This window comes from Diachasmimorpha longicaudata, chromosome 7, assembly GCF_034640455.1.
Source record: "Diachasmimorpha longicaudata isolate KC_UGA_2023 chromosome 7, iyDiaLong2, whole genome shotgun sequence".
NCBI lineage: Eukaryota > Metazoa > Arthropoda > Insecta > Hymenoptera > Braconidae > Diachasmimorpha > Diachasmimorpha longicaudata.
Window position 1 is genome coordinate 746,635 of NC_087231.1, and position 26,070 is coordinate 772,704.

The 26,070-nt window shown below is 44.8% G+C and overlaps 3 protein-coding genes across 3 annotated transcripts in view; all 3 read left to right on the forward strand.

The window, feature by feature from the left end:
• The first annotated feature begins 5,296 nt into the window (after nucleotides 1-5,296).
• Nucleotides 5,297-26,070, forward strand: part of LOC135164763 (uncharacterized) — a 30,775-nt gene continuing 10,001 nt past the window's right edge. Inside the window, exons 1-2 of the mRNA XM_064125417.1 lie at nucleotides 5,297-5,480; nucleotides 5,626-5,916. Of these exons, the coding sequence (XP_063981487.1) occupies nucleotides 5,297-5,480; nucleotides 5,626-5,916 (475 nt within the window). The remainder of the gene's footprint in view (nucleotides 5,481-5,625; nucleotides 5,917-26,070) is intronic.
• Nucleotides 9,123-10,440, forward strand: LOC135164475 (uncharacterized). Its single transcript, XM_064124868.1, has 3 exons — nucleotides 9,123-10,082; nucleotides 10,164-10,342; nucleotides 10,432-10,440. The coding sequence occupies exons 1-3, from the start codon at nucleotides 9,302-9,304 to the stop codon at nucleotides 10,438-10,440; spliced, it is 969 nt and encodes a 322-aa protein (XP_063980938.1). The 5' UTR covers nucleotides 9,123-9,301.
• Nucleotides 11,338-11,948, forward strand: LOC135164387 (uncharacterized). The gene is made up of 2 exons (XM_064124668.1): nucleotides 11,338-11,548; nucleotides 11,730-11,948. Exons 1-2 carry the CDS (start codon nucleotides 11,381-11,383, stop codon nucleotides 11,946-11,948), a joined length of 387 nt encoding a protein of 128 aa, XP_063980738.1. The 5' UTR covers nucleotides 11,338-11,380.

The following is a 26,070-nucleotide window of genomic DNA, read 5'->3' on the forward strand; positions in this document are numbered from 1 at the left end:
CAATAATTTTTAAAACAAATAAACCTAAACTGCCATTAATTTTCGCTGGAGACTTTAATGTAAATTTTGCAAGAGCTGAATCAATGCCATTAATGACATTTCTTCAAAAAGAATTTCAATTGCAAATCAATAATAATCCAAGAGAATCTACTACCAAATATGGAACAACAATAGATGCTGTATTTGTGAGATATCTTGATGGTGTTTCATCCAATACTTTTGTAACGTACTTGAGTTATCATCGACCAATCGTCACGGTAATACCGGCAGAGGAAAAATCGAATATAACTATTACTGAAGTTACAGATGAAAATAGTTAAATTGTAGCCACTTGATATTAATATCGAATTTTTATATCCCATGTAAATAAATTTTTATTAAATAAAGTTATCATTTTCTGTAAGAAATTTGTAATACTTCATTTGTTCATAAGGCTATATTTAATTCCTGTAATAATCTTATCTTTTATGCATATTACTTGTACACACACGATGTTTCACATCTGCCAGGCGTCCCATGACGGCTCATTTTTTTTTAAAGTGAAACTTCTTTGCGCTCGTTGGGGTGTAAATCGAATATCGTATGTAACGAAAAAGCGACGGGAAAAGGGAGGGGATAGCGCGCCTGGTGGGGCAGTCGGACTGAATGAGATAAGAGAGGGAAAGAAAAACGGGATGGATTCGGAGTCAGAACATGGCTCATTTTGTTAATATGATGGACAATACTGATAAAACCTTTTTATTAATATTGGGATAGTTCACTGGGAATTACCAATCCAGTGGCATCAAATGCTTTTTACCCATTTGAAAATCATGAAATCTCCGGTCTAATTTATCCTCAAGTAAAATTCCGGAATTTTAAGCGGTATGAAAATGAGAATTTCGTAATGTATTTGAATATACAGGGTGTACATCAGGTAGAGGCGAAAAGTGAATAGGGATGTTTTGGGGGTGATTCTGAGCAGAAAAGTCCTTTTCTACTTTTCGATCGGACGCACCCCTGCAGAGATATGGTGGTGAAAAGAACGGCCAATGGGGCGCGAGCATTACGCGGCTCTCCGTCCGTGTGCCGCGGGTAAGCAGTGTGCGTGCTTCCCCTTCTCCCCGGGGGACGTTCCATTCCGCTAGTGAGTAAGAGAGAGAGAGGGGGAAAGATATTTCATGACAATCCTTTCGGAGTGGGGGGGCGCTAGGATGATTAAAAACCGATTATTATTTACCTTAGTATTATTTGTTAAAAGACAAGATTCTGAAAACCGCGGGCATCCCCCTTGGCGGTCCAAAGCTAATTATTTAAATGTTAATTATCTCATTATGCAATAGCCCTACAGTGTTTTGTCAAGAGATCTTTTTTATTGTAAATTTATTTACAACAAGAAAGGTCTCTTGACAAAATCCTGTAAAAGAGCCTCTTATCGAGATAATTAATAATAAACAATCGAGGTCAAAATTCCGAGGGGATAGCTCGCGATTTTCGCGGAATCCGGAGCAATTACCGCGTTATCTTGATTATCACGTAAACAAATGGATTTACGGCCTTGTGTCACAAGAAATTTTTTGCAGATAATCAAATTTTCTACAATAAATGTCTTCTGGTGGAATCCCGTAAATCCATTTGTTTATGTAATAATTGGATTTGAAATTTAAACAACAATCCGCGATTAATTATTAAACTAAGACATCTACGCGATTTTTCGATAAGATAATTAATGTGTAATTAATTTTTGTCTACACTATAAATTACTAGGAAATTATTTATATGGAAAAACAACGTTTGCCGGGTCAGCTAGTATACTATAAGAATCTGGGGCTTTAAATCCATATTTTCTGTCAAAAGCCAGATGAAAAATGTCTTCGCAACTTTGAAAAAAAAATTTATATTTTTTCCATTATTTTTTTTTTAAATCCTCCACCAAACTTTCCACGAAATCCAGTACGAAACTTTCCGCAAAACCCACCACAAAATTCACCGCCAAACCCACCGCGAAATTTACCGCGAAATTTACCGCGAAATTCACCGCGAAACCCTCCCGACTGATTCCAACAAATTATGACTCCATGCAGGATTTTTCTTGAAGAATGGTGATTGAAATGGTTTTCATTACTTATCGCACCCGATGGAACATCACATCCTTGTCACTTGAAGAATTATTACACCCACTGTACACACACCTATTAAATGACGGCATTGTCAAACCTTCACTAATACATATTAATTGTTCAACCACTGTAACGGTTCGCGATTGGTAACAAAACGATAATGATAAAGTAAAGAGCTCGTAATAATTCGTAGTGTCCTCATCAATGTCAATCGACAACTGAAATCGATCGAGCGACTTTTTCGTGCCGTTAAAATCTTCTCCCTGTATTGTTTTCAGTTTTTTAAAAGGCAGGAGAAATCGCAGAAATCGACGGATGCGAAACAAAACACGGGCGTGAATAGAAGTAAAAAAAAATAGAAATCTTCATGCAGAGAGGAAATTGAGGGTAATTTATCGGGCAAAAAAACATTTATGATTTAAATCATTTGGTTAGGATTTAAATCCGAAGACGGAGGGCGGTCAGCCTCGTCGGCCAAATTCGGTTGACCTCGGGTCCCACCCTTAACTGGCTGCCCCACTCATCACCTCAGTCTCAATTTTCCAGCGGAACGATCCATACGCGAAAAAGCGTCTCGTAAAATTTTCGGTTGAAATTAATCCGCGGTTAAACCCATCATACCAAAACTACATAATTTCGGTCCATTTAAAATCCATAGTGTATCGGTGGAAATCCACAATTTATTTCATTTAACCAAAAATAATTACCACGCTTTTTTTAATAAAAAGAAAAATCCATATGCGCTCACAATTATTCTCCCATAAAAAATCCCGCTCCCAACCACGTCCAAACGGAATCCAAATCCAAACACATTTATTACTTTTGTGTGAAAACGTGAAGATTGTTTAAATAGCAATAATTATTGCAATGCTGTGTATGCGTTATTCACGTGAGGTGACGTAATTTTTTTTTTAAGAAATGGTGAATCGTCAATCAAATTACCGTTTGATGTTATTTTCATGAGATATTTCGATTAATGATCAACTATTTACAAGAAAAAAATTGATATTATATAAATGAAAAAAAAAACGATGGAGGCTGGGATCTAACTGACTGTCCACAGCGTGCAAGTTGAATACTTCACTGGTAGGAGATACTCATTGACAAACAATTAACACTTCACGGTTAATTAGGGTAGTCACTTCCTGGCTAATTAAATTAATTTTTTAAATCTCAATTGTCACGTCCTACGCAAGTTACTAGCAGGACACTAGCGCTGTTAGTGTTATTGGGCGCCAGATTTTAAAAACGGGATCCGTGAGCCGCTAAGCCTCTGATGAGGACTCCACTGAAGTTGATTAGTTCAGGTCGAGATCAATTGAATTAATGAATAATTCAATAATAAATGATGACACAAGTGCTTAAGGGAGCACATTAACACGTTTATTTATTAAGATCAAATTTGAAGAAAAGAATTTTACACTAGAACATATAATCCGTTGATTTTAATTGAACTAATGGAGAGAAGCTTCTAGCAGAAGGCTTGAAAAAGAACTGACTTATCTTAGTCTTAAACTCTAAGGGTTGGGTCCAGTAACCCCCACTAGTCCTAAAGTGGCGCACGCAACCCTGGCCCAAGGGGTATATTAAATCATAAGAGAAAGAGGGAAGCAAGGAGAGCGCGTGATGTCACAGTTTTCCACAGAGAATTCCCGGATTCTCTGTTCAGCAGGACAATGGACAAAGGAAAGCTCACATGTGTTAAACACATGAGACAGAGAAATGTTTGAAGTAAACAGTACTCGAGTTTTATGACTTTAGACCGTGACTTTTGAATTTACTTTGTCTTTATATTTTTAGTTTCGAGGAACTGCCTTTCTGCAGTGCGTTTGGGAGAGTAATAAATTTGGATTAGAACTCGAATACTTGACACTTGATTCTACGTTTTTGTGGAATGGTTTTCTCACGCCCGTAAATTTATTTCTCCCTTGTTCATTGTCCCGCTGTTTATTTTTTGGCATTCCTTCTGACTTTCTAAAATTCCATATGGCGTTGATTTATCATTTTGCTCTTTATAATATTTTCAAAATTCGCGGATCAAAATGGCTGATAAATAGTGCCATCTATAATATTCAACCCCAGGACATCACACAATTCGCTTCATAATAAACCCCATTTGGAAACGAGACAACACATAACTAATCTCAAGTAAGTAATAGACAGGGGGACGAGTAGAATGGGTGGATGAGTAATGCTAGGCAACTTTATTTGTTGCCAGACGCGATTATAGGCAGTTACAAAAAATAGCAACAATTTATAGAAAATTTAAAAAAATCAGGGCTGGGATCGAAGCCGAGTCCACAGGGTGCGCATTGAGTACTCAATGCGATATGATGAAAACAACCTTGCCAGGTTATGGTTTTCGGAAACCTCGCATGGCCTATTAATCTACTCTACTTACATGATAACAAACACTTAGGCCATTACCCACTGCCAAGGGGGGGGTTTGGAAAAATCCATACTGTCGGCGGGCTCAGATGGCCGAAGGACACTTAGCAACTATGACGGCGCCGGGTCACAAGTGACGGACGCAGGCACGACTCCCGCAGGGAACCTCAGGGCGGTGGTCCATGCTGTCAGCCTGACACCTCCCGCAGGGGGTGTAATGGCGGGTAAAACAGCCCTTACACACGGGGTGTGACGACCCCGCGGACCCCGAGTCGAACTTGGTGTAAGGGTTGAGATCCCCCCCTTTAGGGGGGCCACAATAAATAAACCAAAGGGGGTTCCGTGGGAGGGTGAACCCCTGTGCCCAAAGGGGGCTTTGGTAGGGAGGGATTAGGTCGCGGAGGGGCGGGCCGGACTCCCTAATATTTGGGAAGTTTTGGGAAAGAGGTCGCGCCGTTTGGGAAACATTCGGAGGGGCTGCCCGCGGAATCGTTTGGTAATCTTCCAGGGGAGTTCGGGAAGTTTCGGGAAGGGGTCGAGGTCATTCGGGGGCCGCGAGGGACGGCGCCATCGGCGGTTGAGGGGGTGGGTCAACGCGTGAGTGGGGGCGAGGGGGGAGAGGCTGCTTCGCAGTGCCAAGGGCATGGGCGTTGCGGTTCTCGCAGCTAGTTCCAGCCACGCGTCAGTAGTCGGAAGCTCCTACAACGGTGGAGATGGGCGAAAACGCGACTGGGCTGGGTCTCAGGGGGAGTGGGTGGTTATTCGTCGCGAAAGAGACAGTTCGCGGGGTGGGTCGTCCGGTGAAATGGATGAGTTCCCGCTTTCTGTGGGTCTGCTTCCTCTCTGCTACTCTTTCGAGGGGAGTCGAGGTGGAGCACTCCTGCAGCGCCTCCACCGGGCCCCGATCCGAGCTACCCAGCTCGGCGGGCACCGGAAGGCCCTCTCCCAGGGACGGCGCCCAGCGTCCCGAGCTACCCAGCTCGGTGCCGCGGGGTGCCGCCCCATCTACTCCTTAATCGGTTTTGTCCTTTACTTTTTATTTTACTTTGCAGCTCTTGCCTTTTGGCACGTCTAGCGAACCTATCGTCTAACGTCCCCCATGGCAGCGCATCATTGCGAATTCATTCCGGAGTCTAAGTTGCCAATCGGATCTCCGGGGGGGGGGGTCACAATAATGCGTCCGTCGTACTGCGAAGTCTGCGGATCGTCTCCCAGCATGCCAGAGCAACATCTCCAGCGACTACAACGAGGGACCCATGGAGGGTGGTGCCCTCAAGGATTCGTAGTCGCCCGCCGTGCGCCGGGGTACTGCCCTCCCGACGAGGGAAAGGTTCCAGCCTTCGAGCTGTTCGAGAGGACGTTGCAGAGATCGAGGGATTGACTCAGCAGCCGAGCCAGCCAACGCCTGGATCTTCAAGGCCATCAGCCGGTGAGTCCACTCCTTTATTAGCTAGGATTCGCGAGTGCCACGTTAGCGTAAGTAGGATCGATAGTCATCGCATCGCGACCGGAGGCTCACCGGTATCCCCCGTCCCAATGGGTCATCCTCCCCGGACCACCGCGATCGAGGGACCGAGCGCAACGCGACGTTAGAATACTGCTGTGGGGGTGAGCAAGTGGAAGGTAACACCAGGTCGATTGTATTAACGAGAGTTTATCGATTAATTCTACAAGTGTGAACGTTGAATGTGTCCAAGTGCTGGCTGGTGAGTAACTGTTGAGTGTGGAAAAATGTGCGGAATGTGTGGGCGTGCGAATGTTTGGGAAACAGGAGAGGGGATGCTAGGGATCTCGACTAAGTGCGCAAGGAGGTTGGGTTCTTCGCTGGGATAGTTCTGGGTTATTCCCTAGGTTTTTATGGTAGGGATGGCGTCGGTCGGGTACGTGCTAGGTCTAATGGGTTTTGGAAGGTCTAGACAGGATTGGAGAATTTACCCGGGAATGCCAGGGTGTAGTGGCGACTTAGTCACCACACTGCAATTGAACATGTCCCGCTCAATTGCAGTAACCGGGGAGGTCTTTCAGCTCGTTCGCAAAGAATGTCCGGACTACTGTTGCTCCAAGAGACGTAAGCCATTCGTGAGGCGAACACCTGGGCCATCCGCGGACTAGGAGTCGGAATGCGTATTGCCGCGAGCTCAAGAGTAGTAAGTGGGCACGATTGGCGAATTTTCTTCCAGGAATCGCCCCCCTTCCCCCCTTTTTCCAGACGTGTCCGAACACGTTTTCCCCATTGTCCTTTGAGGAGGACGTCGCCGCTCTAGGGCCCCCCTGGGGTGAGGGTCCCCAAAAAATGTCATTGTTCGAGAGCAAGTGGGTGGTGGGTGGGTGACGAAGGAATGCGGGCAGGTCCCAAAACGCCTGAAAGCATTCCATTGTTATGCAATGGAATGTCGTTCACGTGTTAAGGGAAACTGGGCCCATTATTTTTTTTTTTTTTTAGATGGAGGATTGCGCAATGCCCTGACATGAATGGCGCAGTAAATGGATGATTTTTTTTACAGGTTTTTTAGGGTAATAAATTTTCCCTTTCTATGGAAGACCGTTGGAAAAATTCTCAACGATGTCTCCTTTTTTTTTGACTATGTTTTTCTCTCTCTTTTAGTGCATGTTGTTTCCTTTTAAAAGGTTTTTTTTTTATTTAAAGATCAAAAATGTTTTTTGCCTTCCGTCTTTTTTATACCTGAAAAGATGTTGAGGGTTTTTGTAATAAATAATTAAACATAGGGTTTAAATTTTATCTTTTTTTATATTTCATAAAATCGTAGGTTCCATTTTACAAATGAGTTACATAAAATCATATGTGTATGGTTTTTCAATATGAGGGCATTCTGTAAGCCCCTCCCGCGAATTTATCCAAATAATTGTAACAATTATGGAATAATTCTCCAAATAATTGATACAAATAACCAAGATTTTCGTGGGGTATTGTACGTCGAAGATCATCGCGAGCCATGAGATAAATTTCCTCGAAATTTACGCGTATGCGATGATGAAGATCCTCCGTGGCAGGCATTCTATTATAATCCATATAATTCATAGCAATTCCTTTAATTGATTGTACAAGCGATTCCTTGTATTCCTTGAGAGGCAATGTCTCCAAGAAATCCAGCCACTGATTAATCCATGCAGCCTTGTTTTTCAATGTAATGATGCTCTGTCCCATCATCATTATGGGAGTCTGATTTGCATCATCATTGCGAACAAAGGTCACGCAGGGATTTTCAAAACTGCGGTGGAATTTCACGTTTATGGCCCCAAATTCCTTTGCAGGTAGATTGTGGTTGATCTTTGGGTGGAACTTCTCAGGGTCAAAGTAATCGGTTACAGCATCCAAATCGTTGAAAAAAAGGGTCCATTCTTCTCGTGTCATTGACAATATGGCGCGTTTCGGGCGTACGCCCATAAATTGCACAACCGGGACGAATTGACAGAAACACGTAACTTTTAAGCCGACACGAATTTGTTTTGTCTCTGATCTATTCAAAGATATAACTTGAGACAAGACCACATGCTGTTCAGCATCACTGAATCCCTTTTGTTTGTTGCTCTCCATGTTGAAAAAATGAATGGATGAAATCAGGACGACTGAATCAAATCCACCGCGAGCACCCGTGTTTTATAGCGCTACGTATGAGAGTGGAGGGGACAGAATCCCCCACTATACGCATGACAGACCTATAACCGTCACACATTATCCCCCACCGCAGGGAGTTCTGCGGCGGCGGCGTCACACATGCGCCCCACTTTCGCGGTTTTTGTATGTTGCGCGGCACCCCCCACTCTTACCATGGAACCTTCCTATACCGATTTTTTTTGTTAAATCGAGTGACGCGTTTGTTGTCATTCGTTAAAAGGCATTGCAATAGTAAAAATGTCTAAAAACTTTGAAAGTTACGATTTAGAGTCCCTTAAAAAATATCTCGCGGGTCGCGAATCGTATGAGGGACGACAAAAGCCTCAATTTCGCCAGAAAAGAGTACGCGTATGTGTTGATAAATATACCGATGATGATTACCTAGACAGTGATGACATGTGCATTCCAGCAAAAGCGCGGAAAATCGCGATAGGGTCAGGATTGGAATGCGAAGTGGAAGATTTCCTTGTTGATCCTTCTTGTGTATGCAAATATAAATTTCTCGGTGAAATATGGAATAAAATCGATATCAGATATCGCAGGGATAAATTACACTCTCAAGATGAGGGCATAGACATGTGTACGACTTTTAAAGTATGTTACAATGAAGAACCTGCAGAATCTAATAAAGAAATCGAATGGAATTTTCAAATGAGATATAATCCTCCATCACTGAGAAGCATTGCAATCGCGAATTTATTAAATGAAAAGAAATATGCGAAAAATGCAAAAACTTTGGCTGTGGTTACTAAAGCAATTGTGCATAATAGTGATGTATTATTATATAAAATGTCGAAGTCAAATGGTTTTTTCGACTGCATAGAACACACAAGATTATGCAAAGCAGGAGTGGGGGAAAAACTCTATTGGTACTACTTTTTTAGGGCGTGTGAGGAAGAATATTATCTCCCTGCGGGGGAGGAGACATTGGTCTACAAGAAAGGAAATGGGCCAATCATTGACCTTTCCTTTCAATAGCCAACAAATGCAAAACAAGTGGGGGGGGGGCGAAAAAAAAGGAAAACTCGAGCATCCTCCCCCATCAGGTATGCAAAGGACCCCCCACCAAGGGCAAATCTTCAAAAAAGTGTGGAAAACTTAGCCCCTCCTCTAAACTAGGGATGCATCAAGGACCCCAGTGAGATCATTTTACTGCATTTACGTTTTTTACGTCAAAATGACATCAAGTCAAATGAACTCATCTCCAAAATCCAGTTATAAATCAGGTTATCAGCCTGGAACTTTTAAACCTAAAAAATCTAAATATGGTGGAAACAAGGCCAATCAAAACGGAATTAAGATAATTAGTGATCGTGTAGTGCAATATAACAGTGATGAGAAAAGATCAATTGAAAAAATAGTGAAAAAAGTGAAATTCCAACGACGTGAAATTTCCAAGACAGCCCCTGTCATAAATATTGACTTTGACCTCCAAACGGTTGAAAAGATGAAGAAAAAAAACTCAACCAGACGATTGGGCCATAAATCAGCCGGTAGCACTCAAAGTGGCTCTAAAATCCTGAAAGTCAATAATAAAAAAACAAGTGAAATCGTGCAAGTGAACACAGAGGAAAAAAAGTTGTGGATTAATATGCTAGAACAAGATCTTGATTTATTCAATCAAGTGAACTATATTGAAAAGAAAAAGGATCTGAAAAAAATACAGGCTCGCGAAAAACCTTTAAAACTCGCGGAAAAAAAGAAGGCCGACTTTATCGCTCGCGAAAAACGTCGCGAGTTAGCTAAGGAAAAACAAAGACAATTTAGAGCTCGCGAATCAGAAAACAATCGATCCAAGGACCTCACATCGAAGGATATCATCCCTGAGACCATGATGGAATTGGATTCATCGATCGAGATCATTCCCAGTACTCCATCAGTTATCAATTTAATCCTGGAACGCGAAGGTGAAGATGCTCAGCTTGGACCATTGAACTTCGCGGCCTCAACCCCGAAAAGTAAATATTCAATCAATCAATCATACGAATTTTGAGATTAGATTGATTTAAGCTAATCTTGTATTTTTTTTTTCATTTCAGAACCGCGAAAAACTATCGAGGAAATCGAGGCCGTTCTAGTCGCGTTGGGCGCGAATCTAGAACAAAGGAATCGCGAGGACGATTACGAAGGGCGATGGACTCCAACGCAGCGCCAAAAAGAGCTTGATCAAATTGCGATGCAATTGGATCAAAGCGGGGATGATGATGATGAAGGATTGGTCATCCAGAGTCTTGATTTCACCCCGTTATCACCCAGTAACCGTTCGGCTTAAAAATTTATTAAACATTTTTGTATTTTTATGGATAGCTGAAATAAAAGTCATACATTTTATTGCATTACCTGTGAGTCGTGACTTTTTTTTTTATTGCTAGGCAAGACCCAATATTCCCGTCTCCTGTTCCCAGCCCTTTTTTTTTTACTCGTAGAAGCGAGGAGAAATTTCTCTCGCTTCTTCTTCGTCGGCATCCTGTAGGCTTTCGTTTATTGTCTCTTTCCTTCTCGTTGTTTAGAGGGTTTAGAGAACAATTTTGCCTTTTTCCTCGTCTTTCCCGCATATATCCTTACCCTCATCTCCCTCTAACTTACGGTTTAGAGGGTTGAGGGCGAATAGTGGGGCAAAAGTTATATAAACCGTGAGGTTCCACTACTCGCCCTCTTTCACCATCGTCATCCGGAGGACTCCAGTGTCCAGTTTTAGTGTTTTTTTGTGTTTTTCGTTTTTTTAAAAAAAATATTTGTTTTAAAATGGTTGTTGTAACCTGTCAAGGAGCGTGCCAGGAGCACTTTGTCCTCGAGGTAAGTTTTTTACATATTTTTTGCATGTTTCTTCGCTGTGTTTCGCGGTTTTTGGTGGGGCGTTTTTCTCGCGGTTTTTTTTTTTTAATTTTCAGTTTTCCGTGTTTTTGCGCCCGAGGGTTCATTTTGGGTTTTTTATTTCGCTTCCACGGGTTCTTTTTGTTTTTATATCGCGTATTTTTATATTGTTTTTATATCGCCCCGCCGTGGGGTATACGTTTCGCGTTTTAAAATTTCAAATTCGCGTATTTTTTCATTTCAATTTTTGTTGTTCTAGTTTTGGATTTTCGTTTGTTTTAGTTTTTGATTTTTTTTTTCGTTTTCGTGTTTTTTATTAGTTATTTGATTTTCGTTTTTTCGTTTGTTTTAGTTTTTAAATTCATTTTGTTCGTTTTAGTTTTTTAATTTTTGAATTCATTGTGTTGTTTTTGATTTTAATTCATTGTTTTTTGTTTTTCAGATGCAGGCCACCAGGAGGAAGCGGGCCTACCTGCGGGAGGCCAATGCGTGGCTGCGGTGGGAGGACGAGGAGGGTGAAACCCTGGAAGGCGAAAATATTTTCGCCATCCAGGATTTGCACGCCAGGGCCGCGAAATGGTTGGCGGATGCGGAGGACGAGGCCTACCTGGTAAGTTGTCTCTATCTGTCTCTCTCTCTCTCTCCCTCGCTCTGTAAACCCCCCTTTATTCCCTTTAACCCCGTCCTGTCATCCCCATCTGGCTATTCCTCTCCTAAAAAATACCCCCTTCCTTCCTCATTTTCCTATAATTATTGCATATTAATGTATTTTTATTTTCCTTTTGTTTCAGGCCGGAGCCCGTTGGGAGGGAGGTGTCGGCCCAGACACCCCGAGAGCGCGGTGGGTCCGCGCTGTGAGGCGCGAGTCGCGCCAGTTCGAGGCCGAGGGCGAGCAGGTGCTCGTCCTATACGACGTCGAGGATGCCTGGGCGCTGAGGATCCTCTTCGGGGAGGAGTCCGCCCAGCCTGACCTGACGGAGGAGGACTGGTCCCTGGAGCAGTGGGACTGAGACCCCTGCCCCCCCCCTCCAACTTGATTTAAATTAAAAAAAAAATGTATTTTTAATTTTAAGTTTTTTTTAAAAATAAAACAAAATTTAAAAATCAATATTTACTTGTTTATTTATTTATTTATTTCCCTTAGCTTTAAATTAGAAAATCAAATTAGGAAAAACAAAAAAAAAAAAAAAATTTGTATTTTAGTTTTAAGTTCTCAGCCCCGGACCTCTCTATAAACGAGACGAAGGGGAGGGTTTGAGTCACCCACTGAGCGCGTCTCCAGGTGGCGGATAGGAGGGGACCGAAGTATGAGTGGCACCTTGGGACCGGAGACAGGAGGCTGGAAAGAGCACCTGAATCTGGATTTCCGGGGTACACTTCGGATATCGGTCTGCGATGGCCATAACGTCGACCTACGGGAGTAAAGACCCGTCAGGAAGACCAAAAGCATCGCCGCGGACCAGACTCCCCAAGCCAAGGTGGAAGTAATCGTGCCGAGGGCTGAATGGCACTGGGGTACAGTGTCTCTAACGATACCCTTGGGGAACCAGGCAGCACCCCATTGTATGCATGCCTTACCTCCGCATCCAGGCTCTGCGGGGGTGGACCGTTTTTCCTGGACACTCGTGGGAATCACATGGACCCAACATTTAATAAAAATTTTAACGCCGATGACGGTGCCCTCACTGAGGGAACGGCAAAGGCTTCCAGGGCAGAGGAGGTGACGATCTGCGCTAGGGCTCCGGAAGGGGAACAAGCGCAGATTCGAATGGAAGTGGAGGAGGAGTCAGCCTCAGAGGGGCCTACCAGTGGTGGGCCCGCTGTCGCTGACCCTACCCAGGGGATGAGGAGAAAGGGTAGGACGGGTGCGGAGAAGCGCCGGGCCCGCCAGGCTAGGCTGAAAGCCGAGGCCTCGCGGGATCAGCAATCTCCGCAGGCAGAGACCGCATCGGGGGATAAGGAGGAACAGGGGACAGGGCCCAAGAGGCCCAGGTCCTCCGGATCCACTCCCCCCGATGTGGCCATGCCCAAGAAAAAGGCAAGGGCTATGGAAGGGCTAGGGGCAACCTCCTTCAAAGAGGCGGCGAAGGGTGGCGGCAGGGTGGCCATAGTGCCAACTGGCCATCCTGAGCTGTCCCTGACGAGGGAGCAGGCCTACCTGGTTCAGGAGGCGCTAGTGGCGGCAATGTTTGGGACTGACCTAGACGGTCAGCTCCCGAGTTTTGATGGCCACTGGTTTGACGATGGCGTGCTATGGGTGGCATGCACGGACAGTCAGTCGAGAGAATGGCTGAAAACCGTGGTGCCCACCCTGGTACCCTGGGAGGGGGCCTCCCTTATCCTGGTGGATAAGGAAGCGCTCCAAAAGTTGATCAGGGTTACGGCCTTTCTCCCGGGAAAACCCGTGGGGGCGGCTGTGGCCCTCGAGAGGCTGAGAAGGCAGAACAGGGCCCTCACCACAGGTAAGTGGAGGGTCTGGGACTGCCGGAGCGGGGAGGAAGGGCTCAACCTGGTGTTGGGTGTGGACCCCCAGTCCCTAGAGGTTCTGAAAGGTCTGGGGATGGCCCCTTTCTACTGCCTCGGCCGGGCTCGTTTTTATGAGACCCAGCGGAGAGCGGCGGGAGGAAAGGCGCCCCGGGCGCAGACAGGCCCAGTGGACGCGGTCGCTGACCAAGGGGGGTCGGGGATCGCCGAGGATGGGGGAGGGCGGGAGGGAGCACCAAAGGGCCCAAGTGGCCCGGAGAGTGCCCCAGTAACTGCCGGGGAAGGCGCCCGCGAGGGTGAGGAAAAGGAGAGCGAGGAAGGCTCCCTCTTACAGAGGGACCCCCTTGCCCCTGCAAAGCCTCCGCTGAGCGGACGGAGTAAAGGCCGGAGAGGAAGGCCGCCTCTGGTGAGAGGGGGCGCGGCGGGAACTGGGCGAGGGTCTCAAGGGACCCTCAACTGGGCCCTGCCGGGCTCATCACACTCGGGGCAGGGTAGGGCACCACCAGGCGGCCCTGCCTAACGGCCCACCAATGGCCAGGGGGACAAGGGGAGAAGGAGCAGAGGGCAATATGCGGGGAGACGGCTTAGGCTCTCTGCTAGTCCACTGCTCCCAGATTAACTTGCAGCACTGCAAGGCTGCGACTGCCCTGCTGAGTCGCAGCCTAGCAGTAGAGCATACAGACATATGCCTTATACAAGAGCCCTGGCAACACGGAGGCTCGGTAAAAGGCCTATCTGGAGGCGAAGTGGAGCTATTCTATGCTCGGGGCGACCTGGGCCCCAGGGCCTGCATTGCTGTCAAAAGAGCGTGCGGAGCCAGGGGAATGGCCAACTTCTGCCACAGAGACTTGGTGGCGGTTGTCGTGAGACTTCGGGGGGAGGCCGGTGCGGAGGATATAGTTTTCTGCTCGGCTTACTTCCCACATGACTCGCCGACACCACCACCTACCAATGAGCTGCGTGATCTGGTGAATCACTGCAGAGCTAGAAAGTTGCCACTCATCATAGGTTGTGACGCAAACGCGCAGAACGTGGTGTGGGGCAGCGAAAGATGTAATGACAGGGGCACTGCTCTCCTGGAATTTATGGCAGACGTGGACCTAGAGATCCTAAACAGGGGCTCGAGGCCCACGTTCGTCACTTCTCGCTGTCAATGTATCATTGACGTAACCATGTGCACCCGCCGGCTGGCGAGGCGATGCCGGGACTGGAGGGTGGACCGGGAGGACACACTCTCTGACCATCGACGCATCAGATTTAGCATAGAGGGCTGTGCCCAACCGCAGCAGGACCGCCTGCGCAGAAACCCAAGGGCCACCGACTGGGACTCCTTCGGGAGGAACCTGGAGGAAAGGCTCGGGGTTGGACGCGTTAGGCCCTGCAGGGAGGACCGGTTAGAGGACGAGGTGGAAAGAATCCACGTTGCCCTAACCGAGTCCTTCGAGACGGCATGCCCGGCTAGACGTTGCAGGAAGGGAAATAAAGTGCCCTGGTGGAGCCGTGAGTTGGACAGGCTGAGAAGCCAGTCCAGGAGGCTCGGAAACCGAGCGCACAAATCGAAAAGGGCCGAAGACTGGACTCTGTACAGAAATACGCAGAGAGAGTACAAGAGGCTCATAAAACGATCAAAGGAGCTCACCTGGAGGACATACTGTGAGGAACTGGAGGCGCTTTCAGGCATCTCCAGGCTTCGCAGGGTCTTCTCGGGGGGCCCTTCACAACGGCTGGGTGGAATCACGCTGGAAAGCGGAGAGACCATCACAGAACCGCGAGAGGTCCTTGAGCATCTGGTTCGCGCGCATTTCCCGGACTCTGTTATAGAGCTTCCAGGAGAGTGCCTGGGAGTGGACTGGAAGCGAACAGGAAGCGGCGATCCCGACTGGGAGCTAGCCGCACGAATAGTAACGCTGGACAGGCTGCAATGGGCGGTGGACTCCTTCGAAATGTACAAGAGTCCAGGTCCGGATGGGATACATCCGGCCCTCTTGCGAAGAGGGGGGCCATTGCTCCTGTGCAGACTGATACCGGCATTCAGGGCCTGCCTAGCATTGGGCTATGTGCCAGGCAGGTGGCGGGAAGTCAGGGTTGTCTTTATCCCCAAACCGGGTAAATGCAGCTACGACAACGCGAAAGCCTACAGACCGATCAGCCTGAGCTCCTTCTTACTGAAGACGCTGGAAAGGCTGGTCGATAGGCACATTAAGGAGGGGGCACTGAGGATTAATCAGATATGCCCCTCACAACATGCTTACCAAGCTGGCAGATCGACTGAGACTGCGCTGCACCACTTGGTAGGCACAATAGAAAATGCGAAGGAAAGGGGGGAGGACACCCTTGGCGTCTTTATAGACATCGAAGGGGCCTTCGACAATACCGCCTTTGATACAATGGAGAAAGCTGCGGCAGCGTTTGGGATCGAGGATTCGATCATCAAATGGATAGCCGCCATGCTCCGATCAAGAGTTGTCCACTCCACCCTTGGGGACAGTGAGGTAAGGGCTGCGGCAGGGAGGGGCTGCCCGCAGGGGGGGGTTATCTCTCCTCTGCTATGGCTCCTTGTTGTTGACGGCCTCCTCACTGGACTCGAGGAACTGGGGGTAAGGACAGTCGCATATGCAGATGATGTGGCACTGCTGGTAACTAGCAGGAACACAGGCATGCTACACAGCAAGATGCAAAAGGCGCTGGATTATGTTCAGCAGTGGTGCACATCGAAGGGCCTAAGGGTAAACCCAGGCAAAACGGAGATGGTGCCCTTCACACGTAGAAGGAGGGGTGCTGTTAAAGCTCCCTCCATTTATAACACAATGCTGGAATTCTCGAGTGAGGTCAAATACCTAGGTATTTGGCTCGACGAGAAGCTCAGCTGGAAAAAGCACATCGCCATGCAGACTAGCAAGGTCACCATGACATACTGGGCATGCAGGCGAATGTTTGGAAGCACATGGGGTCTAAGGCCGAAGATGGTCAAATGGATCTACACGGCCATTATGACCCCACAGCTAACATACGCAGCCGCAGTGTGGTGGACAGCCCTGAACAAGGCCTGCCACAGGAAAGCGGTGGACAAAATAGGCAGGCTTGCGATGCTGGGCATAACAGGGGCCCTCAGAACGACCCCCAGCTCAGCGTTGGAGGCTCTGCTCTTTATGCAACCTCCACACCTAATTATAAGGGAAGAGGCAACAAGAGCGGCCGCAAGGCTGCGGCTACAGGGAACATGGAAAGGAGCTAGGAATGGGCATGCTAGTGTCCTCCGCGCGGACGGAGAGCTGGAAGGGCTACTGTCGCGCGGTGCTGACGCCTGCAGACCCCGATGGCACTTTCGCAGAAAGTTCTCGGTCAATCTTGGATGGGGGGAAACCCCGTCAGGAAAGGATGCGGACTGGGTGCCGCCCCGTGGACTAGTCTGGTATACGGACGGATCACGGGTGAGCGGACGGGCAGGTGCGGGGGTCTGGTCAGAGGGGCCCGCAATAGCGAGGACCATTGGGCTGGACTCACACGCAACCGTGCTCCAGACTGAGCTAGCTGCCCTAAGAGCCTGCGCCAGGATGATCCTGGAGAGAGGGGACAGGGGCAAAAAGATCTTCATCTACTCAGATAGCAAGCGCGCGCTTAGGGCAATACTCAGGTATGAGTGTTGTTCTAAACTGGTGAGTGAATGCGTCGAGCTGATGGAGGAAATTGCCGTAAATAATCGGCTCGAGGTGGCCTGGATTCCGGGCCACGCTGGCATCAAAGGCAACGAAAGAGCCGATGAGCTAGCAAAGAACGGTAGTTGCAGGGGCTTTCAGGGGGAGGTGGAGCACGTAGGCGTGCACACCGATTTTGTGAAGGTCCTGGTCAAGGAACGTGCGGATAGGAGGGTCGTGGAGAGATGGGACTCGGAGACGGGTGCCAAGCACACGAAATCCCTCCTAGGAGAACCCACTAGGAAGTTGGCAGAGACCCTGTTGGGCCTAAACAGGGTTAAGCTCCGTACTATAGTGGGGCTTATCACTGGACACTGGCCCCTGGCTCTGTACTTATCAAGGATAGGCAAGGGGACTGACCCCCTATGCAAAAGATGCGGGTTGACAGAGGAGGATCCTCTTCACCTATGCACAAGATGCAGCGGACTCGATGAAGCCAGATGGAATGTCTTCGGGTCTACTTGCATAGATATACGTGTCGACAGGGACGGGATCAAGGGGCTCTATGAGTTAGCTCGTAGGGCACAAATACTCGATACCAGCGACTAGACGGCTGCCTGAAGGCAGGGTGTAAAATGGCCGAGAGGCTGATTGCACCTCCGGACAGGACCGTCTAAATATGATAAGTGATAAGTGATAGTTTTAAGTTTTATTTTTTAATAAAATTTTTTTTTAATATAAATATTTTCTTTTTTCTATTTTTATTTATTTCCCTCGATTTCTTTCCCTTAGTTTTAAGTTTAAATATTAAGAAAAAAAAGTATTTTAGATTTAGATTTATATTATTATTAATTGTATTTTAGTTTTAAGTTTTTTTAATAAAAAGTTTTTTAAAATAAACATTTGTTGTTGTTTTTCTTTTTAATGTTTCGTTCTTTTATTTTTAAATTATCATTAAATAGGAATTGGGTGGGGAAAAATTTAAAGGGAGACTTTTTTCTAGTTTTTATTTATTTATTTATTTATTTCTTTGTATAACATACATTTTTCTTACAGCTAATTTTCATTTTCGCGGGCCGCGGGTTTTTGAAACTTCGTATTTCAATTCGAAATACGAACGGCTGAAAACCCGCCCCGTCAAAGTTGACGGTGGCGCCCCCCTGACAGTCGGTAACCCCTCCCAGGACCCTAGAAACGTACATTCCCAGAATTCCACAGTGTCGGTAAAACCGTAGGGCCGCCTCCTGACACCAGGAGGCTCTGCTCAAATGTAAACATTGTAGGGCCCATTTTTTAAAAAATTGATATCTAATGAACAAACAAACTTAAAAATATGTAATTTGGATGTTAATTATCAACAAACGATTCCCTATCCATTAATAATAACTATTCGAGGCTACAATAAAATATTAAGCGAGTGGAGGAATAGCCCCTACTCATTAAATTGTCTCATTAATTATTAAATAATGCAGGCCTACAAACGTTTTTCGTGCATAACAATATTATACAAAACTACAACAATTAATCTAAATGCATAAAATACTTAATTTTTAAAAACAGTGCGCGCCAACTAGCAGCTGTTCAGTCGCGGTTTTTTGAAACCATAGGGCAGTGTCGCGAAACCATCAAGCCGCCGTTTTGGGCCTGTCGCACGTACGATCTTACTCTCAGGTTTCGTGATGACGTCATGATACACTGCCGACGAATACCATGATAGTCGATCTGGTAGGGATCTGCTTTATCGACAACGAGCGCGCGAATCGAGTCGTAATGAATTTGTTTACGCGATTCATAATTCAGTCTAACCCCTTTTATTTTACTAACTTCCGCGATACTGCCGTCCGGTTTTTTTACGCGATAAGTGTAAAATTTAGGCCCCCCAGAGACAAAAGAAGTAATGAAACTTCCTTCTCCGTAGCCCTCTACTTCGTCGGTCAAATCCCCTAGAAAATTCCCTAGCGGTAATTCATTTGATCCATCGCTGACGTAAATTACCGAATCTGTATTATAATATAAAACACGTTCTTGTTGTTTTTCTAGATAAGAATATAGCTTTAGACGCGCGTGAGCGGTTGTATAAGCCGCAATAACGACATTAGCCTTAGTGGACATTTCCGCGGCTTCGTTTAAATGTTTCCAGGACATGAAGAGAGTGTCGTTATCGACAGGAACAAGTCCTGTTACTTCAATTTCAGGATTAAACATTATATTTGCAAATTCCTCATGTGTTCGAATAATAGCTTTTTTTGTCAAGTTCTCCCTCTCCCCAAATTTACCCCAGAGACAGTTTAAACAAAGTTTTGCTACGGCTCTTAATCCGGCATTCTTTTGAATTTTATCTTTGTCAAGTTTTATACCTTCTCGCGTCTCATATTCAGCAATATATCTATTCTTTGATTCATCATCTACACACTCAGCAGGCCAATCTGAAGCCTCTTGTTTTATTTTCAAAAAAGTGTTAATGTATTCGGCAAATAATCCACCTGTTCGCGTCACAGGATTATAACGCGTAGTACTCTTATACTACCAAAGCTCACTGATTTCTAATATTTTGTACCCCATTTCTACGGCTTTACGAAGTTCTGGAGCGACCCGAGTTCCCAAAAATTCGCGATCAGCGGGATCATCATGAGGGCAATTGTCTTGTACAAGATCATCGCAGCATGATCGACAGAGAGGGAACAGTAACTTTCCATGGGCTTTTACTGGTAAAACAGGGTGAAATAATTGACGAGGGGGTAAAACGCGACATTTCACGAGACCTTCTATCCGCGAAATATTATTATTAGGGCATATAAGCTGACAATCACGCCCCACATGGACAGTGGGATGGCCAATCGGGAAAACCCCTGTCTTTAAAACGTATGGGTATAACGAACAAACATCAACATAGCGAATTTTCTCATTATCTTTTACGTCATAATGTGTTACGGTATTTCCTGTTCGTCCCCCGAAAAATGCATCGCGCGGATCCAGCGCTATAAACATTTGCTGATCAACGTTTTCTACAAAATTCGCCAACACATGATCTGTCTTTTTTTGACGAATAAAATCGCATTCCCACATTTCAACGACTTCATAACCCGAGTGTCGCAATTCCCGTGTAATCGCCCCTGTTCTCTCATATCGGCTCTCTAGTGTATCCTTGTGACTTAACTCTTTATCTCTATTGAATTTGAAACACCGTGGGCATCCGTGCCAATAACATCCGTGGAACTGATATGCATATTTCTTATTATTATTCGCGGTATCCTCCCAAAAACCATCTAGACGCAGGCCTGAAGTTGTTCTGTGTTCACGAGTTCGTCCGGCATGTATTATTCGATGATTCTCGCAATGTTCGCGCCACAAGAGCCATTCAATTGCGATTTTCGACTGCGTTTTCCCTAACCGATATCCTCCCTGAGGTATAATGCCTATCTGCTTGTCTTTTAAGAAATTTGTTTGAAAAATACGCATGCATGTAGAAGCAATCGTTACACATTCTGTAAAAGGACAGACATTTCCAGCATTCATAATCAGTTTTCGAAATTCAACACAGGCTCGTCTCAAAATTGTAACATCAAGTCTGCAATAATGAAGAATTTCTTTACGAAAATCAAATTCATAATCTTCTTCGACGCGGTCATTATACCACGATAAGAATTTTTCACGATCTTGGACACCCATAGTGTCAGCACCATAATATTTTCTATCAGGTATAGGCCCTACGTAGTTTTGATTGTCTTTTGTATTGAAAAAATGTGGAAAATAACCTTTCGCTATATTCCCCAATCCAAAAGCTTTCGGTAAACTTGCAAGAGCCATGTGAAAATAATTTAAACTGTCTATAAATTTATTATCCCCAAAATCCATCAAGATAATGTTTGTTCCGTTAATTATCGCTTTAATTTGACTGTTAATGCGTTTCATGACGTCTCTCAAAACGAATTGTGAATCATAGCCTTTCGCGTTATGTGCAATACAAACTACTTTTTTATACGTCTTACCCATCGACGTGATGTAATCAACAAATCCTCGCACAGGATCCTCACCATCGAAAACATTTTCCCGATGTTTACAAACGCCACATGGATTTCCGTGATTATCGTTGGCGTTCACAATGTCATCGTCGTTCATATCTGCACAGCGGTCACACACAGTTTGTGCAACGCAAAGATTAGGAATGTGTACGTTGACATCTGTAGTTCCTTGCAGAAGCTCATCCTGTCTGGTTTCAAAGTCGTAGAAAACAAACGCCACGCGTTTCAAAGTCAATTTTTTCTTGCTTTTTAAGGTGGGCATATAGCAGAGATGAGAAATATCTTCGTCCTTTTGACATACGTTGCAATAATATTTATGGCACACATGATTCTGAGCTTTGCGATGATCAATTTTCGTATTACATTGTCCACACAATTTTATATAGTCACAGACGGTGGGGTTATTTCCGCTGAAAGATCCTGGTTTCTTATGTTGATCGAAGCACAATTGCCCGTGAAACTCTCGATTACAATCGTCACACACTATTTTATCAACAATCGTAGAGTCACACGGAGGATTCTTCAAACACCTATCACAAGTCCTATCACAAACATGTCCTTGCGTAGTGTAAGGTTTGTTACAATGCTCGCAATAATCCTTCACGCCAAAGAATGAAGGTAAATTTTGGATTGGCTCATAGTGGTTCTCTTCAGGATAATACACAATCGGTAAGGTATATCGGACGGCCATCTTTCTGCTAATCAATTCAGGTGTACCATCGTAGAGCACAGGGTGATCTTTTCCGTTTCTCATGAGGGAATAGACCTTGATAAGGCATCCTTCTTCAGCCAAGTATCGCTGATATTGAGCAACTTCCTGTAGACCACAGCCTTCGTCAGGAGCAATGACTCCTGCCCTTCGAGTTAGTCTTTCGGCCTCCTTACGTTGCATTTCTCCCTTGCATTGCCGGATTGCCTGCCATACCTCGTGAATCTTGCCCTTATCAGCTCTGGTTTTTAATTTTTCTGCATGTGCTTTGGCCACAACAAGTGATCGGGCTAGACACAAGCCATCTTCATTCGAAATCTGAAGGATACATTTTCTACTAAACCCTCTTTTCATGCCGTTTTCAAGGAGACCTTGACCTACCGGGGCTTCAGCCACGTGAAGTTTGATCCAAAACTTATCGGCACATCCGAAACCGTTTGCGCTCTGCGCGATAGAGCTAACAAGATTCCATAGATCTTGAAACTCATATCCTTTGATCGCACGTGGACTTATCCAGGCATTGTCTCTTTGCATATTTGCAAAATTGAATGTAAGGCACATTCGATTCATACCACGCCCTCCAGCCTCAATAATTTTATTATAGACATCACGAAAAGCTTCTTCAACCCAGTCGGCAGGGTCACGACTTTCAGGTAAAGGGTTGATTGCAAACTCCATCACATGTGTGTCGAGTTTGAAACGTGGAAGTCTCTGGCGTGATCGTCGTATTGTCCTTAAGGCCGGCAATCGATTTTCAATCTCTTCTTCGCGGCCATTTTGTTGATCTGAAATTGGGTTTAGTATTTTTCAATAAAAAAATATGCCTAAAATTTTTTCTCGGTATTATAAAAAGGTATGAAGCTAGATACTTACCATTCTGCTGATCTAGTAAATCTAGATTAAACTCTTCAACAGCTTCCAAAACCTTAGGGTCACTCACAACATTTTCACCACCACCACATTGAATATCAAAGAGCGCAGAATTAAAATTTTCGAATAAATCTCCATCAAAATTATTTTCAATGGCAAAATCACCGAATAACTCAAGATCAAAATTATTTATCCAATCAAAATCTCCCTGTGGAGGTGTAGTATTTTCTTCGGTCGGGTCACTGGGCCCCGCTAAATCGTTTGGGTCCGACATTGTGAATGTCCCTTGGACGACTGCAGTTAGTGCGAGAAAATTCGGGCTATATTGGGAAAAGTCAGGGGTTTTACTGTTGGCGCCACAGGGGGGCTACTGCACTTCTTCGCCTTTTTTACCTGCCCCCGCCTACGCGCATTGTCCTTGTCCTAGTCATAGGCAAGCCCACTTGACCCCAATACAGGTGCATTACGTCACCCCCCTCTCTAGCATTTTCAAATCCATATTTTCGGATATCGTAAAATTGTATAAAATGATGAGATTTTAGGCATGATTAATCAGAAGGCAATATGGACACGAGGTGGAAACATCCCTTTACTGCAATGATTTGTGGTCCCACGGGTTGTGGAAAAACATTTTTTGTTAAAAGGTTTTTGAAGGAAATTAAGCAAATGTGCGATACCCAAATTGAAAAAGTGATCTTTTATTACGCTGAGTGGCAGAATGGATATTCGGATTATGATAATAATTTTGTCGAATTTCGTGAAGGCCTACCAAGATCTGGAGATTTTGATGATAATAAGCCAAAATTGGTTGTCGTGGACGATTTGATGCGGGAATCTTCGAATGGTGCAATAGTTGATTTATTTACAAAAGGAAGCCATCATAAAAATCTCAGTGTAATGTTTCTATCTCAAAATTTATTCCACCAAGGTAAAGGACAGAGAAACATTTCATTGAATACAAATTACATCGTCGTATTTAAAAATCCCAGAGATCGTGCATAAATTGCCCATTTGGCTCGTCAAATATATCCAGAAGATCCAAAATTTCTGCAAGAAGCCTATTTTGATGCAACGTCGGCAGCTCATGGCTATTTGTTGTTAGATTTGAAACAATCGACTCCTGAAAACTGTAGGTTTCGAACCAATGTATTCCCCAGTGATCCCCATTATGTTTATATTCCGCGCAAGGATCGCAATATAAAAGGAGGAGGGGCATCACGGAGTGTACCAGTCGTTCATGTGTGATGGCAACGAGAAGTCGTTCTGAAAGCGGCTCTGTTCGCAAGTCGCTGGGAGAAAAAAATACAGCCTTATTACACGCTCTCATCTACGCACCACCCAGGCTACGCCGGGTAATAATACAACACGCTAATAAAGATTTAATTCGCTGCATTTGCGAGTGTGCTTTAAATTTATTACACGGAAATATTCCTTTGAAAAATTGTGAGAAATCAAAACTGTGCAAACATAAAAAACTATTGAGAAAACTTGCCGATAAAAAACAAAGTTTAAGCAGCAAGAAAAAAATCATTAATCAGAAAGGTGGTTCAATTTTGCCGATGCTACTGGGTCCTCTGATAAGCGCACTTATCTCAGCCATTGTATAAGGATGGAACATGCACGTAAAATGATTCTTGTACCAGAGGAGAGTGTGGAGCGTCTAAAAAAAAATTCTTCACATGTTGATGCTCACCATGTTTTAACGGAATTGGTTAAAGAAATTCAGCCATCAGCGCAAACTCCAGGCACTGTTACAAGCAGATTAGATACCCAGCTATTGGAAATTTTAAATTCGAAAAGCCCTAGAGATGACCATGAAAAATGGAAGTTGTATAACGACGTTCTGAGGCGATATTTGTTTTATACAGAACAAACTAAAACGCCGGTGTTAGAAACGGAGGCCCACGTCGAAACTGAAACCGCTGAACGATACGACCCAAAAGCTATTGTTGCTACTGTACCTAAAGTATATCAGCGAAAAGCCGCTGGTATACTAGAATACATTGACGCCATTGATACTGCTAACAGACTCAAATGGAATTCAAAAGGACAAGTGACTTTGGATGGACAGACATTTCCTGGTGTTAATATTGTGGATCTCATACAAGATGTTGTCAGAGCACGGAAAACATATTCAGCTAAAGGATGGGAGCATTTTGCCGTTTATCTCCAAAGCCTGAACACCCCTCGGGAGTTTCTGGGTAATCCCAAGTTTCATCAGCCTCCACCAGCATTGCCAGACATTAGGAATCGAAGAGAACCTGAAATTTCAGAGGACGAGAGTTCCGTAGACGAAGATAGAAGAAGGAAAAGCTATAGATCACGCACTCCTCCTGTTCATCGCCCCCGTAAAAACTCGAAAAAACCCCGGCTTAGTTCTCCCTACACTTGCGAAAACCGACAAAGTTACATCATGGCTTCCGTTTTGAACAATGAAAAACTCTCGAGGACATATTTTGACCATCCAGAGCCTGAGGCATACACAGGGGCTCGAAATATTTTGTCAAAATATAAGAAAGAAATACCTGAAAGTGAAATAAAAAATTGGCTTAATGCTCAGAACACTTATACCCTTCATAGACCCATTAAGCGTAAATTTCCGCGTCTTCATTATACAGTAACCAACATTGATGATGTGTGGGAGGCTGACTTAGTTGAATTGAGATCATTAAAAACATATAATGATGGGGTTTCATATTTACTTGTAGTTATTGATGACTTGATTAAATTTGCCTGGGTAGAGCCATTGAAAGACAAATCAGCATCACAGGTTCTTGAAGCTTTCAAACGTATAATGGATACAAATGGAGGGCGCATTCCTGTTTCGATACAAACGGACAAGGGAAAAGAATTTATGGCCAACAGTGTCCAAAAATTTTTTTCTGATAAGAAAATAAAATTTCGTGTTGCACGTAATCCCGACATAAAAGCTGCAGTTGTGGAGCGCTTCAATCGGACATTGAAGGAACGTATGTGGCGTTACTTTACACATAGTCGAACATATAAGTATACAGATGTTTTGAAACAAATTGTCGAGTCTTATAACAACTCGCGACATTCTTCAATAAAGATGGCGCCCGCGGCTGTGACTATGGATAATGCACCATACGTATGGCGTAATATACAAAGTCGATTCAAGACGGAGAAACCACGTAAAGAATCCTTTAAATATAAAGTTGGTGACTATGTACGCATCAGTCGAACGAAAGGCATCTTTGAGAAAGGATATGAAACTAATTGGAGTAAAGAAATATTCAAAATAACGAAAGCCGTTTTCAAACAATCATTGCCGATATACGAGTTGATGGATTTTGCTGACGAACCAATTGAGGGATTTTTCTACGAACCAGAATTGGTGCTTGTCAATAAACCAACGGACAAGGACGAGTTCATAGTGGAACGTGTCATACGC

Excerpts from the sequence above, each read along its gene's own strand:
- LOC135164475 (XM_064124868.1), top strand. The coding sequence starts at position 9,302 with ATGACATCAAGTCAAATGAACTCATCTCCAAAATCCAGTTATAAATCA. Across the intron at positions 10,083-10,163 it reads CGCGGCCTCAACCCCGAAAA|AACCGCGAAAAACTATCGAG; the intron begins GTAAATATTCAA and ends TTTTCATTTCAG.
- LOC135164387 (XM_064124668.1), top strand. The coding sequence starts at position 11,381 with ATGCAGGCCACCAGGAGGAAGCGGGCCTACCTGCGGGAGGCCAATGCG. Across the intron at positions 11,549-11,729 it reads CGGAGGACGAGGCCTACCTG|GCCGGAGCCCGTTGGGAGGG; the intron begins GTAAGTTGTCTC and ends CTTTTGTTTCAG.